The sequence below is a fragment of the Neodiprion fabricii genome, chromosome 1 (assembly GCF_021155785.1).
Source record: "Neodiprion fabricii isolate iyNeoFabr1 chromosome 1, iyNeoFabr1.1, whole genome shotgun sequence".
NCBI lineage: Eukaryota > Metazoa > Arthropoda > Insecta > Hymenoptera > Diprionidae > Neodiprion > Neodiprion fabricii.
In genome coordinates this window covers 5,931,797-5,945,475 of record NC_060239.1, presented here as the reverse complement: position 1 = coordinate 5,945,475, position 13,679 = coordinate 5,931,797, and the positions used below count along the sequence as shown (strand labels likewise).

General features: G+C 36.8%; 1 protein-coding gene and 2 long non-coding RNA genes across 12 annotated transcripts; 1 reads left to right on the top strand and 2 right to left on the bottom strand.

The window, feature by feature from the left end:
• The first annotated feature begins 120 nt into the window (after positions 1–120).
• Positions 121–3,835, top strand: LOC124185638. Its single transcript, XR_006871427.1, has 3 exons — positions 121–218; positions 2,520–2,621; positions 3,697–3,835. It is a non-coding gene; the product is annotated as an uncharacterized LOC124185638 (long non-coding RNA).
• LOC124185514 lies at positions 1,098–7,179 on the bottom strand. 10 transcript variants are annotated; one of them, XM_046576413.1, is made up of 13 exons: positions 6,691–7,179; positions 6,338–6,577; positions 5,818–5,981; positions 5,613–5,655; positions 4,900–5,032; positions 4,558–4,755; positions 4,185–4,355; positions 3,689–4,104; positions 3,311–3,597; positions 2,728–3,054; positions 2,456–2,626; positions 2,090–2,312; positions 1,098–1,979 (listed from the first exon to the last, which is right to left on the bottom strand). In XM_046576413.1, the coding sequence occupies exons 3-13, from the start codon at positions 5,979–5,981 to the stop codon at positions 1,866–1,868; spliced, it is 2,247 nt and encodes a 748-aa protein (XP_046432369.1). In that variant the 5' UTR covers positions 6,338–6,577; positions 6,691–7,179; the 3' UTR covers positions 1,098–1,865. The 10 variants fall into 10 exon arrangements, with proteins under 10 accessions (XP_046432369.1, XP_046432349.1, XP_046432361.1 ...); XM_046576393.1 differs by lacking the exons at positions 6,338–6,577; positions 6,691–7,179 and adding an exon at positions 6,054–6,328 and having other exon boundaries at positions 3,689–3,840; positions 3,928–4,104; XM_046576405.1 differs by lacking the exons at positions 6,338–6,577; positions 6,691–7,179 and adding an exon at positions 6,054–6,328 and having other exon boundaries at positions 3,689–3,840; positions 3,928–4,008.
• A 1,510-nt stretch (positions 7,180–8,689) lies between these two features.
• LOC124185642 lies at positions 8,690–11,832 on the bottom strand. Its single transcript, XR_006871428.1, has 6 exons — positions 11,587–11,832; positions 10,663–10,782; positions 10,383–10,509; positions 10,064–10,190; positions 9,712–9,799; positions 8,690–9,532 (listed from the first exon to the last, which is right to left on the bottom strand). It is a non-coding gene; the product is annotated as an uncharacterized LOC124185642 (long non-coding RNA).
• Between the last annotated feature and the right edge of the window lie 1,847 nt (positions 11,833–13,679).

The following is a 13,679-nucleotide window of genomic DNA, read 5'->3' as shown; positions in this document are numbered from 1 at the left end:
CGAGGCCGATCAAAGCCGAAAGGCGACGCCTGAATTCTGACGTTTCGCGTGCGTGTCGTCACTTTTTACTTATGCTATTTTTTTATTCCTCTCGCAAGCGCGATGCAGCAACGCCGGAGGGGGGAGGGAATGCAGTTTCCAGTTTCAAAAACAGTCAGCTGCAGCCGTGTAGTACATCCATGATTCAGGGTGTTCCACAGGCATACGCCGGTAACACGGTTCGTTTAAGTATCAAATAATTTCAACTGAGACTCAATTCAATTTGTCATTTCACTTTTAATCTTACAACTATTACCCCCCCCCCGGTGCATTGCACCAGCTGTTTTCGCGTGAATGGGTCTGAACAGATGATTGGCTCTGCCAAACTCATGTACACTGAAAGTATGTCCCGCGATATGTCGGAGAATAACATCCTGACGCTGTGAACCGTATTAGCTAATTATCCGGCGCAGGCGATATAGTTTTCATTTTTTACAGATACTCGTACACGCAACTACTTACCACCCGCATCTGTATAATCGGTATACAAAGTTATGATACCGCGGGTTGATCGAGATTAACAAAAACAGTCGCTGGAAAAATTAATCCTGTACATAGAATGACATTAAAATAATTTAATCCTGCATCTTGTAGCCAAATCCCGTAAATTACAGATTTTTATACGGTGAGATAGCTGCGCGAAATTGGTTATACGCGATATTAAAATACATATGACACGACTTGAATTATCTATAATCCCGTGAATAGAATAAAAAAAAGATGCCGTAGAACGAGACCGAAATAAATATGAAATTCATATTTTTCGTTGAAGAGATGATGATTTTACAATTTATGTAAAAATTTGAAACGTGTAAACACGTGATCGTCATAAACTACCTGTTTGGTGGCACGTGGCAATGACTTCGCGGTTACTCAGTTGTACGCCCGGAGATCAGTGACATCGGTAGGGAATTTTATCAACTACGTGATTTTGAACTGAAAAAAGTTTACTTGTGCCACTGAGATATGTTACGGTTCGGTCTTTATCGCCTGTGATGATTAAAAACCAATTGATAACAGTCCAGCATTTCAGAATATTTATATTTTATAACAGAAAATTAAAATAAATATACTTTATTCTATAAATATATGAGATACATAGGTATGTGAGTTGACTTCATACCTCCTAAATCAAGCAAAGATCATAAATAAAACGTAACATTTCAAACAGATACATTCAACTTTTGCAAGAAAAGTAAGATGTGGAAATTTAGTTCGACCAATCTCTTTCAGTGTACATATACTTACCCAAATAAGAATATTCAAAACTCAACAATCATGAAACATGAATTATTGCAAAACTGATAATTATGATTGTCCCAGCACAATTTAAGTGTGAGAGTTTGAGAAGCTAGACTGGAAAAAATCAATGAATGAAAATAAGAACTGCCGAATAAATGCCATTTAATACACAGGTTTATATAATACGCTGAATGAAAATTGTAGTGAGTAAGACCTCTAGTCTTCAGTTTGCATTTCAGGCGTTTTTTTTTTTTAGGTAATGAACGTAAGTCGCCTTTTATGACAAATTTGATATTACAAAATTATATTTACATACTAACTGATAAGTTGCAATTTTTTTAAGTAGGCGTATTTATCAATAGAACTTAGGTGGATTAAAATATCGCAGCGTGAATTTCATTGATCTAATTTGACGATTGAACTATTCATAAGAGACAATTTTAGTCTGTAAGGTAAATTTCCTAAAAATCCTGAATATAAGTAGACCCCACATATGAGTCGAGGATGATTTTCAGGGATCATGTTAGCAACAAAAAACCGTTGACTTGTATTGGGAACAATATGGGAATTGAAACAGATATACGCTACCTTCGACTCATTATTAAATCATAAATTTCTTTTCTTTTATGAACAATAGCACTTTTGTCAAACCACTCTTTCAGCCCTTTTATCGGTAAGTTGTAGTCCTTGATGGGGTCCTGAGAAAAAATTTCTGCTTTTAAATGGTGATGCTAATTTTTTCCATGGGATTGGCATTGCTCTTTCGATTGTTTCAAACAATTTGGTGTAAGACATAGCAGCTGCTTACTTGAAAGAAGCGTTCAACATAGTGCAGCAGATAGATACCACAATCACTGGAATTAGACTGCTGTGGAACTTCAGGACACACTGCATTTGTCATGTTTAGGAAGAAAGTATCTTTTATACCAGTTTTAGCCAAGTATTCACAACTCAAGTATTCTTGCAGTGCTAATAAAACTTTGGTGTATTCTCCGAATCCGTGCAACGAATCAAAAATCAATATGCAAGGCCTGAAACATATTCTCAATGTATATTAATAGGCAACTCTTGGTGAAACTTTCATAGTGCTATTAGCAAATAATAATAAATGAGGTTGTTATTTCGTAAATCAACTTTTTGTGCAGGTGCGGAAAAGTACGCTCTGAAAACTCACAGTTTCCAGACTTCTTGCGTTGATTTACGAGCACTTTGTAACTTCCTTGTCATTGGAATTTCAGGGTTAGAGCTTCTTGTTTCCACCATACCATCATCTGCTGCTGATCGATGAACATCCACCTCGCCAGCAAGGCCAGGAAAGCAGATTATGGCCACAATCCAATGTGAGCTGAAATATTCATTTTCAACCTTGATTTTCCTATTCATTCCACTCGTCCATTAAAATACTTGGTCTGTATTACGTTACAAACTAACTGAATTCATAAATACCGTTCATTAATTGGAATAATGATAAAGTCTTTTTCAAATATATTCACATCTTTCGTCCACTTTTGAACGCCGGAATGTCGTTTAGTAGCTCGGAGAAGTCGATTGTTTGCATCTGACACGTGCGAATGTGTCAATCTTTTATAGAAATGGGAAGAAAACACGTGAGTTCTCTTCTGATCCTCCTTTAACAAAACCTCCAGAGAGAGGTATTTCAGATAGAAGTCAATGATAACGTCATTTATAAATTTATCTTTCCCAAGGCAAGCACAATCTCGGTCATTTATTGTAATCGCATCTCTGGCTGGTGCGGGAGGGTAAATTAATATTCTGCAAAAATATACTCTTTCTCAGCCAACGTCAAGATATTCAACTATTAAATTCTTCGAACCATGGCCCATGCATCCACTTAGCTATCGTATTGATTTATCACTTAACTACATAATTACAAATTTAAAGTGAAAGAAGCCAGCACAGTTTGGTATTGATTTCATGTTTTTCTTATCAATCGAGCATTACTCATTTCCTTAACTCTAAAGGCTTTAAAATTTCAAACCACCATCACAGAAATATATTTACTACTTACGTTTGTATACATCTATGTGCAGAATCGTCATTCTCAGAATCTTCGTTATTGGAATTTGCGATTGCTGATATTTTCGCCACAGATTCATTTGCATAACTTGGAAGTTGTTTAGGTGTTTTAATCTTATTAGCTATTGATTTCTCAACTGATGATGGTGTCTGTGGAGACAATGTTATATGATTTTGCGACTCTTTGAAGGATGTTTGCAGTTTACTGGTCACAGAATTTTTGACTCTTGATGCATACTTTTTGGTCGTTTGCAGTGATTTTTTTATCGGTTTCCAAATCTATGTAGATGATAAAAGTAAAACTGAATCATGATATTTATAGACAGATTGTATAAATTTTGAATAGGTGTGAAATATTGAAACTAATTACCTTTGCAGGTAATGCATATCCAAGAATGGTTTTGGTATCCGAAAAATTCAACACAAGTAAGGCATTATTTGGTGTAAATAAGGACTCCAATATCAATTTTGTTTCCTTGGTTACTTTGTGAAGTAGGAGTATTATCCGTCGACATCTGTCATCTGGCACAATAAAAAGAATTCTACCAGTCAGTATTAACAATGAGACAGTGGTACACACTTTCATTATCAGAGATGGAAAAAATCTACCTTTGGCAAGTGAATCGTAATAAGGACCTTTTGGACCTTTCATCCCCAACTTTTCACGAACAATAGGCCCTGCTTGTGACGCTGCCCAAAAAATCAGAGACGGTATAGTTTCACCAGAATAGAAAAGTACTTTTAGAAGATATTCGAATTTAATATTTAGCATAATAATGGTCGTACCTGTTAAATGAAAAGAAACATTTATTAATTTATCAAAAATGCAGCCAATGATGTGTTCATTCGAATTAAAGTGTACTCACTGTCATTGGGAAGTGGAACTCGCATTTCCATCCCTTTTTGCGATATAATTACTGTTTCATTGGGACCGTAATGATAAGATCCTATGAACACTCTTTTACACATCAGAGATACGCAAGGTACCTGATTTGAATTATCTGTCATGTTTTCAATTTCAGACTCCACGCTTTCATCTGTAAATGAATTAGAGAAATGAAATTCTCTTAGTCTTGCGATTTTATTACCTATTGTGAACAAATTTAAAGGGGAAAACGAAATAAAGAATATTGACTGTGTAAAATTTGATCAATTTCGTTACCCGCTTTTCTTTCTAGGCATGTCAGTGAACTTGAAATTTAACCTACAGTACGTTTTTAGGGTATACACATTAAGTACCTTCAACATTTTCATTGTTGCCAAATTTGTGGTTGCTACCACTACAAATAGAATCACATGTACTGTTTACTTCCTTTTTTGGCATTAATTTTATTCTAGTATTTTCTTTGGCATTCACAACTTTGAGTGATGTGAAATTACTTTTACATAGATTGTGTGTTGGAAATATCTCATCGTTCGATGAATCTGTTGAGGTATCTGAAAAAAAGTTCATCATAGATTAAATTAGGCTTGATTAATGTGTATCGTAGTTAATATTATTTTGACATATTTTCATCACTCTTCGTTACTTTACTACTTTCACGAGGTCCAGATCAATTCTTACATACTTCACTACTTTACCTGACTCATCGATAAGATCTGTGTTGACTGTGAACTGTTGATAATCTTGTTTTCTGTCTCTCTTGTAAGCTTTCGATTCATTTTGTTCAGATTTCAGAGACTGGTTGTCTTCATTATTATTTGAATAAAATTGCTGCGGAAATATTAAAGTCATAATAAAGCTACATTGTTATACTTCATTGAATAGCATTAGAAAGTTGAGTTGATTTTTTTAACTATTAATAATATACAATATCCTGGTATTAGCATATAGAAAGATATCAGCATCTAGGTATAAAAATGAATATACATACAACTTTTTTTCCAATTGGTAAGTTTGCAAAAGAATATCTTTTTAATTTGATTTTGATTTTCTAGATAAAGATTATGAAATACCGTTCATGTCATTAGTCGAGCAGTCTTCTACACGGGTCTGGGCACTCCTATCCCCTTACTATGGAACAGTGCATAACGATTTTAAAGCCTGTGTTTCTTAGATTGTGCACCAAAGACTAGTGTGCTGCAATCTCGGAAGCTGGTGTGCTACAATGTGCAACAAAGAAGAATAACAGGGCAGTACGCCTCCCCCTCACTAGCTCTAGTGACAAAAATATACAACATCGGTTTTACTTTCGTCACGGTTTTAGAGACGTAGTGCCCAGACCTTTGTAGATAATCGTGGTTGAGCTTGTAAGATTTTGTCTCTTGATCGTCAAGCCATCGTTTCAGCCTACCTTATGAGTTTTCTCGAAACAGTTGAGGTTTTCTTCAAACTCACTGTAAAACATGAATGACTCAGAATAAGCATTTTTCTCAGGTAACTTTCATCCTGTTGTGCTCTACAATACTAGCTAAAAGAGTATGCGATCACCGTACCATTGATTACCACAAAAATATTACAGATTATAGAAAATAATCCTTTGCCGACAATGTACTCGCCTAGATACATGAGTAGTAGAATTTTGATTTGTGCTTTCTTGACTGCACCCTTGATCAGAGTTCAAATAATTTCCTGGCTGTGAATCTTCAACTATGTAGTCCAAATCCACTGACTTGTCTTTTACAAGATAAATTTTCGAAGGCCTATTCGGTGATATATCCATCTGAATAAGTTATGGAAGATACGTTCAGAGAATTGAAGTTTACAAGACTGTTTCCACAGCGAAATAAGCTACCTTGATTAGCAGATCCAGCATAGTGCAATCTTTATCGGGTATACTAAGAGTAACTAATGTTTGCGTTTTCCTTCGTGAAATCAGTAAGACTTTAACTGTGGTATCGTCAACTTCACGATTGACAATGTGCGAGTCGGGATTGGACACTATTTGCAGTGATTTGACTATTCCGCAGTTGGAATCGATTTCCATTTCGTTTTTTAGTGGGTTTGTGTTTGATGACTCGATTCAATATCAATTTGCTCTATACGCATTTGCATTAACTGTCATGTGAACACTACTACCCTTCAATCAGTTTCATGCACGGTGTTATATCGTGAAGACGGTTAATCAGGATTTGTTTACTTCTGCTACGAGTTGAAGTTTGCTGCAGGCAATGCGTGCGAAAAGTTTCTCTCTGGTATAACACGATGTTGTAGCGTCCAACAACAGGACATAAATTTTTCCAACTAATTTCTGGCCTCACTGTAGCAGACTGTAGCTCAGTAGATAACACAGAACGTGGTTACCATGGCGAAGTGCCGCTGTAGTGGTCGTAACGACATAAATCACAAATATATTAACAAATGATGATGCAGCAAGAATAATTAAGAGGAAAATTGACTGCGAAATTTTCATTGTTTTTCATTGTACGTACAAGCGCTTCTCCGTACGCGACGAATAAAGCAATCGCATTCTGACACAATAATACTCAATTAATTGGTTAGCTGAAACAAACAAAAGTTTGGATTAGCGGAAACAGGCAAAAGATTTGATTATCTGAAAGAGACAAAATATTTGGTTCACTGAAACAGATAATAGGTTTAGTTAAAACACACTAGGATTGGTTGGTTGAAACAGACATAAAGTTTGATTGCCTGGAACAGAAAAATGGTTTGATTAGGTGAAACAGAAAACGGAGTGGATGGCTGAAACAGACAGAAGGTTTGATTGGCTGAAACAGACAAGAGGTTTGATAGGCTGAAACAAACAAAAGGTTCCATTACCTGAAACAGACGAAATTACGATTAGCACAATATGACAAACGTACGTGCACCGACGAAAACTATGTCGAACCCAACGTCAACATTGCGAAAACAGTCTTCTACTCCATCATTCTTATGACTGAAGAAAATATTATACATTTTTTCAATAAAAATAAATTTTCTACCTGGAACTATTGAAATAAATACGTTTGGGTGAAGACTCAATGTTTGTCGATAAACTTGTATAAAAAATTATTCCGTTGCTCTGAAACAAGAGCCAAGACAATCACTAAAAAAAAATATATACTTTTGTACACCTCTGATACGTTTTATACATACTTACGATAAGGTTCTTTATTATAACTATATACTCCGCAATTTTTATCCTCGTGAATTGGCCACCGGCCTGACAATGCCGCGTCTTCTCTCAGAACCAAAAAGTATTAAGTCAACGCGCAACAGGCGCAATAAATTGAAACTTGAAAACTCGGTTGATGGTAAAAAAAAAGTGATTGAAAAGTTACGGGCTTAACACATCGACAGTACTTCATACTTTTTTATACATCGTTTACGAAATCGCTAAGCAAAAGCCGCGATCGATCGATTAGCATTATCAGGGTGGCGACAATTTTGCTCAAGTATAATATTCCTTCCTTGACTTTTCCTTGACTTTTCCCGTCAAAAAACTTAGAAGTCCCCGACGTTTACCCACGAAACTTAGACAATGATGGGCAGCTTTTACAGCCGAAAAATCCAGAAGTTGTGCACCTTAAATATATAAATTTAGATCTAATAAACACAGCTTTGCTTCGTTTCACACGAATGATTAGAAATTGAACAATACCATTTCCGACGGTTAGCTCAGTTAAATTTACGAAGAATGGCTGGAGTTTGAAAGCAATTTATAAAAAAGTGCGTTCTTCCCTACGGTCCATCATAATTCCCTGATTTTTCCCGATGGAAAAAATTCCCCGACTATTCCCGGTTTCCCCGGTGTTCCCGATCTGTTGCCACCCTGATTATCAATCATCGAGCAAAAGACGCGTCCGATTACCGTGATTAATCTACGCGCAAAAAGGCGCGACCGATTAACCTGTCAAAAACCTTAAATATCTAGGACTTATCGCAAAATTTGCTAGAAACCCAATCCGCATCTGCGTCTTTTTGCATCCGACACATTGCGATGCGAATTGTTCTTCTGAGATGCGAGTCAAGTCCGGGAGGGAGGTTGGAGGACATGCATTATTGTGTGGCGTGACGGTCGGCGGTCCTCTTCGACGCGAAGTCTTCGAGCTCAGCATCTCTCCCCATCCAGCGTACCACGGAACGCGATAGATGGTCCAGAGATGCGTTTTGCCCATTCAGACGATCACAGAGATCAATTGATTGGTTTAGTTATCGATGCTGACTGGGTAATTAAATTGAATAACGACTGGAAAATGATTGCAGAGCGACAAAAAATGGGTAATTGAACTACGTTAAAATTGGAAATCTCACTAATAGTTTGGAGACTCTTATACCGAGTATTTCACGTGCTTCTGGAGGAAAATTACTGTGATCGTTTGACGCTGTGGATTACAAAAGTTAGTAACATCGCGGTACGTCGCGACCTTCCTACCCTTGCCTGATTCCCAACGGAACCACCCAACGGAAATGTTGAAAGAGATTCACACGCACATCTACATTAAACCCCACGACGGATATCAAAACGACCACCTACCTACCCGATTACCTATATTCGCTCTAAACGATTCTCCATTCTTTCCAACACACATCATTCTTCCTCATTTGCGCCGTGGTCACTGTGACTTACTTTTTCATTAGTTATCTGTCGGGAGAAAAATGTTTTTGTACCGTAAGTCAGCGAAAGTACTATTTTAGTGATTGCTGGCTGACTACCGGTACATCAACCTTTTGTAAGACGGATTAAAGACATCCTGTATGCTAATCAGCATTTTTCTAAGCGGGCTAAGCCTGTGGTTGTACGACAGTTGCAGAGTATTAAAAAATTGAAAATGATTCAAAATATATCATGCAAGTTGAATATGTTACGTTCTTTCAGACTTTGAAATGTTATTGATTAAACAATCATTGGAATATGTTTAAGCCTCAGGTGTATCCACCACTTAAACGACGTCATTTGAAAATTCAAACACAGGTAGGTACTTATATTTGTAGCTAAACATACATGTTTTCGCGAACACCGAGTAAGTGATGGTAACCTGCCGCGATGCTCATTCCACTTTCAGCAACGTGCAAAATTTCTAACATCGAGTCACTATGGTAGAATAGGTCTACTGCACAAAAAGAAAAAACGATTCAACTTGAAGTCAAGCATCGTTGCGATCATGAATGAGCCTATCCATGCATCTAAGAAATCGCAGATTCGTGTAACAGTGTTACCGCCACGCCACGGGATGGAGGAATCCCAGGGAAATACCCGTAACCTAACACATGCAAACTCACCAATGTTGCTGAGTAATGGAGAAGTTACTCGGATGTCTCTGCTTAACTCTGAAAAAGCGAAAAACGAAGCTCAAATTAATTTAGCAAACTGGTTTATTAGTTCTCAGATAAATTGTTGTTGTTGTCTATTTTTATATATATTCAACACATGCTACGCAATGACAAAAGTTAGATTTCAAATGTACCATACTGAATTATCAAACAATAATTAAAATAAATTTTCTCACCTCCTCCGGGTTGCTCCGCGGTTTGCATGTATGTGTAGTACTTCTTGTAGCATCTCAGGTTGTATGGTGGTTGGACACACTTTTCACACTGCAATAAGAATATGATAAAATGTTACTCGCACAATGTACTTGGATCAGATTTTATGTCACTACAAATTGTCTGTGTTAAAATAAGTTATTTGCATGATATTTCAGTGATTTCTGATTCATTTATAAATGATCTGCAGAAATAAATACTAGGGGTCTAACAAAACAAGAACAGATACTGAAAAAATGCCTAAAATTAGTGACCAGCTAAAATTATTTACTGTCAAAAGGGACATGGTAATTAAAAATCATATCGAATATGTACCTTTCACTTCTATTCACTGCCTAGCATGTGGTTTAATTTTTAGTTTCTTGTCAGATATCGATTGATTGGGTTACATTATTTGGATCATCACTTAATGTGGTCGATAGTGCTACAATGTAGTGTGCCCCTGTAAACACATAAGAAATAACATTTTATTAGTATTTGTTTTGCAGAAATAATATATAAGGCGTTGAAAAATTACTATTATTTTTTTTTAACATAATGAAAAACTGAAAACCTATTAATTTCAATTGACTGACAAATCTTTTGAATTTAAAATAACCCAAAAGTATAATCTAGAACGATTTCAAATGTGTACCTGTTCTCTAGTCTTCTACAAAATTACGGCCTGTTCAGCTTCTGCATTTAGTTTTCCAACATTGTATTACCGTGGTCACTTAATGCGGATACTCGCAAGCCTCGATCATTTATGCAGTAGTTCAATTCTGTAATCAGGTGCAAAATTTTGTCAATATTTGATCTAATTCAACAACCATTTACTCAACTTTTAAACACGTGTAATTTTGGTTTTATGCCAAACTTTGGAAAATCATATCCCTCACATAAAAAAGTGCGAAATGATTGGGATTGTTTTATACCTGTTGTTTATATGCAATAAATTCATCAGTTCTGCTACCCTGATGTCTTCCAAGATTTGTTGACAGGAACTTTCGATCTATGTAATCACTAACGGCAATCAACATTGTTGCAGTTTCTTTCTGCAATCAGATAAGATAACACAATATTTTGTTAGTACTTAATGTAACTTTAATAACAATTTCAATAGTATTCAAAATTCCCCATAGTTGTCCAAAACATGACAGGTTTGAGGAATCAATAACAGTTGACGATTTAGATTCACTCGAACTTTCGAAACGATAGTAACACCGTGATGCGTTAGCTTTTGTTACATGGTAATAAAGAATTACAAAATCGAGGATCCGTCTACCGCTTGATATTCAGAAAAAAAATTCGGAAACAGATGAAACCACTTACAGTTTTTTGTTACGTAAGAAACGACACCAAAATTCACTACGCAGTAACATTCATTTCATTTCACAAACGTGTGTCTACGTAAGAGACGCGATCCGCGAACCGAAATCACAGACAACTCGCACGAAGGTCACCTCTCGCAAGGCCCGAGTTTTCAGAATGTTAGAAAGAAAACCACAACGGAAGATTATCGGAGCATTTTCTTGCCACAAAACGTTTGCGACGAGTCAAAAGTCTGCCCAAGAGCAATTTCAATTTGTCAATAACCTGTTCAACGGGTTTTGGAAAGCTAAGTTCTAAAAATCTGCAGCGGAATAATTCAACTCGATTTCAAGCCCATTCCCATTCTTCGTGTCGTAGCTGGTTGCCTAAATGGACTGAGTTAAACTTGCTATCAATGCAACGACGCACTTACCGAAAGTCAGCCGCACAAACAATAACAAACGACACTCGACGCAGACAGTCGCGAATCGAAATCGCTAAAACTTGAAGTTGCACACTAGAATGAAACTTTGAAACACGAAACTTACCTTTGATGTCGCAGGCTGATTTTCAGTAACTCCGCTCTTTCATGGGCCATACGCTGCATGCCGTTTGTATATTATTCGCAATCACTTTCGTGGGAATACACTGATCGAATAACCTCACACAGCCTTCTTTTTTCACCATAACGTATCAGTGCTTGGCCACGTCCCGAATAAGTACAAAGCCTGTAAATGGCAATCTGAATTCTTGAATTACTGCTTGTACAGCTTCACTACGGCTGCTCGGAACCGACTGACGCGTGCTGCGCTCGGAGACAAGCCCAACCGGTCGAAACATTACTGTTGCACGCGGCCTTCGGCGACAATTGAAGTTTTCTGGTAACTTCCGGCCGAATAAAATACAATCGACTGAAGATACATTCTGTCAACGTAAAATATCCGCAAACCTAAAGGAAATATGAGAAAAATCTCCGTCCTCCTCTTCTGTCGATGCATGAACATAGTACTGAAACAACAAAATAACATCGCTGATTACGTGTTTGTACATCACTATGTATACGAATGTAGATTTGGAAATGGTCGTATTTTGATAGGAAGATTTTATATCAACCGTATGTGCATTCACCTTCCAGGCGTCTCGAAAACCAGTTCCAATAACCTATTCCGTGTCAGAGAACGCTACTTAATCAAGAACACGTAAAACGCATGTTCATACATCTGAATTAGAGGGTATCATTATTGAGTTCTAACTTGTAATCACGTCACCATTGGAATCGTAAGCGTCATAATTATACTCGATTCCAAGCCCATTCGCAATTTTTGTGTTGTAGCTGGCACTTATCGCAAGTCAGCCGCACAAACAATAACAAACGATACACGATGCAGAGAGTCGAGAATCGAAATCGCTAAGATCTGAAGGTGCATTAAAGAATGAAAGTTTGAAACACAAAACTCCTCTTCCATTTCGCAGGCTGTTTTTATTTCAGTAACTTGGAACTTTCATGGGCCATACGCTGCATGCCGTTCGTCTATTATTCATTGTGAGTTTAGTGGAAATACACTGATCGAACAGCGTTACACAGCTGTTTTTTTTTTTAATCATAAGATATCGATGCTCGGCTATGTCCCGAATAGTCAAAGCTTGGAATGCTATGCGAACTGCGCATAACGCGGTAAGAGTTCAAAGAATTGCCAATTTCACGCGGGTCGGGCGTCAATAGGTTAAAATTTTCCGGTGACTTCTAGCCGAATAAAATACGTTGACTGAGTTACATTATGTATTATACATATGAGACAAGCTCCATGGAATATGCTGCGAGCAAGTTATCAAAAGTTACAGCTAAGCAATGTAAGACTTCGTTCGTATTTTCATTACTGTTGGTCCTAAGCTCTTTTTGAGGTCTTTTCTGCGTTTCTGATGGTCCAATGAGTCTCACGAAAGGGTCATACAAATCGAATCCGAGACGAAATATTTTTTGCCCATAAATAAAAGTAAGGCTAACATCCAACAATGGATCAAGAGTTACGGATAAAATACATGAAATTTACACAGAGTTTTTGAAAAGGTGGGGAAGATATATCACAAATGTATAGCTACCAAGTTTCAGCTATTTATTCAATATGCCTTAATTCTAGTATAAGTGTTTGTGTGCCAGTGTGTTGTGATTTAACAAGTTACTAAATAGTCTAAAAGGGAAAGACAAAAAGAAATGCAAAAGTATGACGAAACATTACATAACAATGCTGATTATTGTAACAGGACACAGGAGTGCGATGTACATTATCATAAGCAGGATACGAAAAATATTGTTAATATTTTATGCAACTTGGATTGAAATGTATAAATTATCGAACTTTCGCATATTTTTTTGCATTTCGTCCGCAATCGGTCACACGAGGATTTATACGCCTTTTTTGGAATCCTTGAAGACCGATTAATCTAGAAACAGTCGTATGAATGGATTCAGGGATGAAAAGTTTTCTGCTTAAAAAATCGTGAAAAGAGTAATGCCAACCCGTTCGGATTTTTGTTAAAAATTTTGACGATTTTGAACAATCCTGGAATCGATTTTGTGATACACTACATTGACGTAACTTTACGAAAGGTATCGATTGCGAGCGATTCGAATAAGCCATAA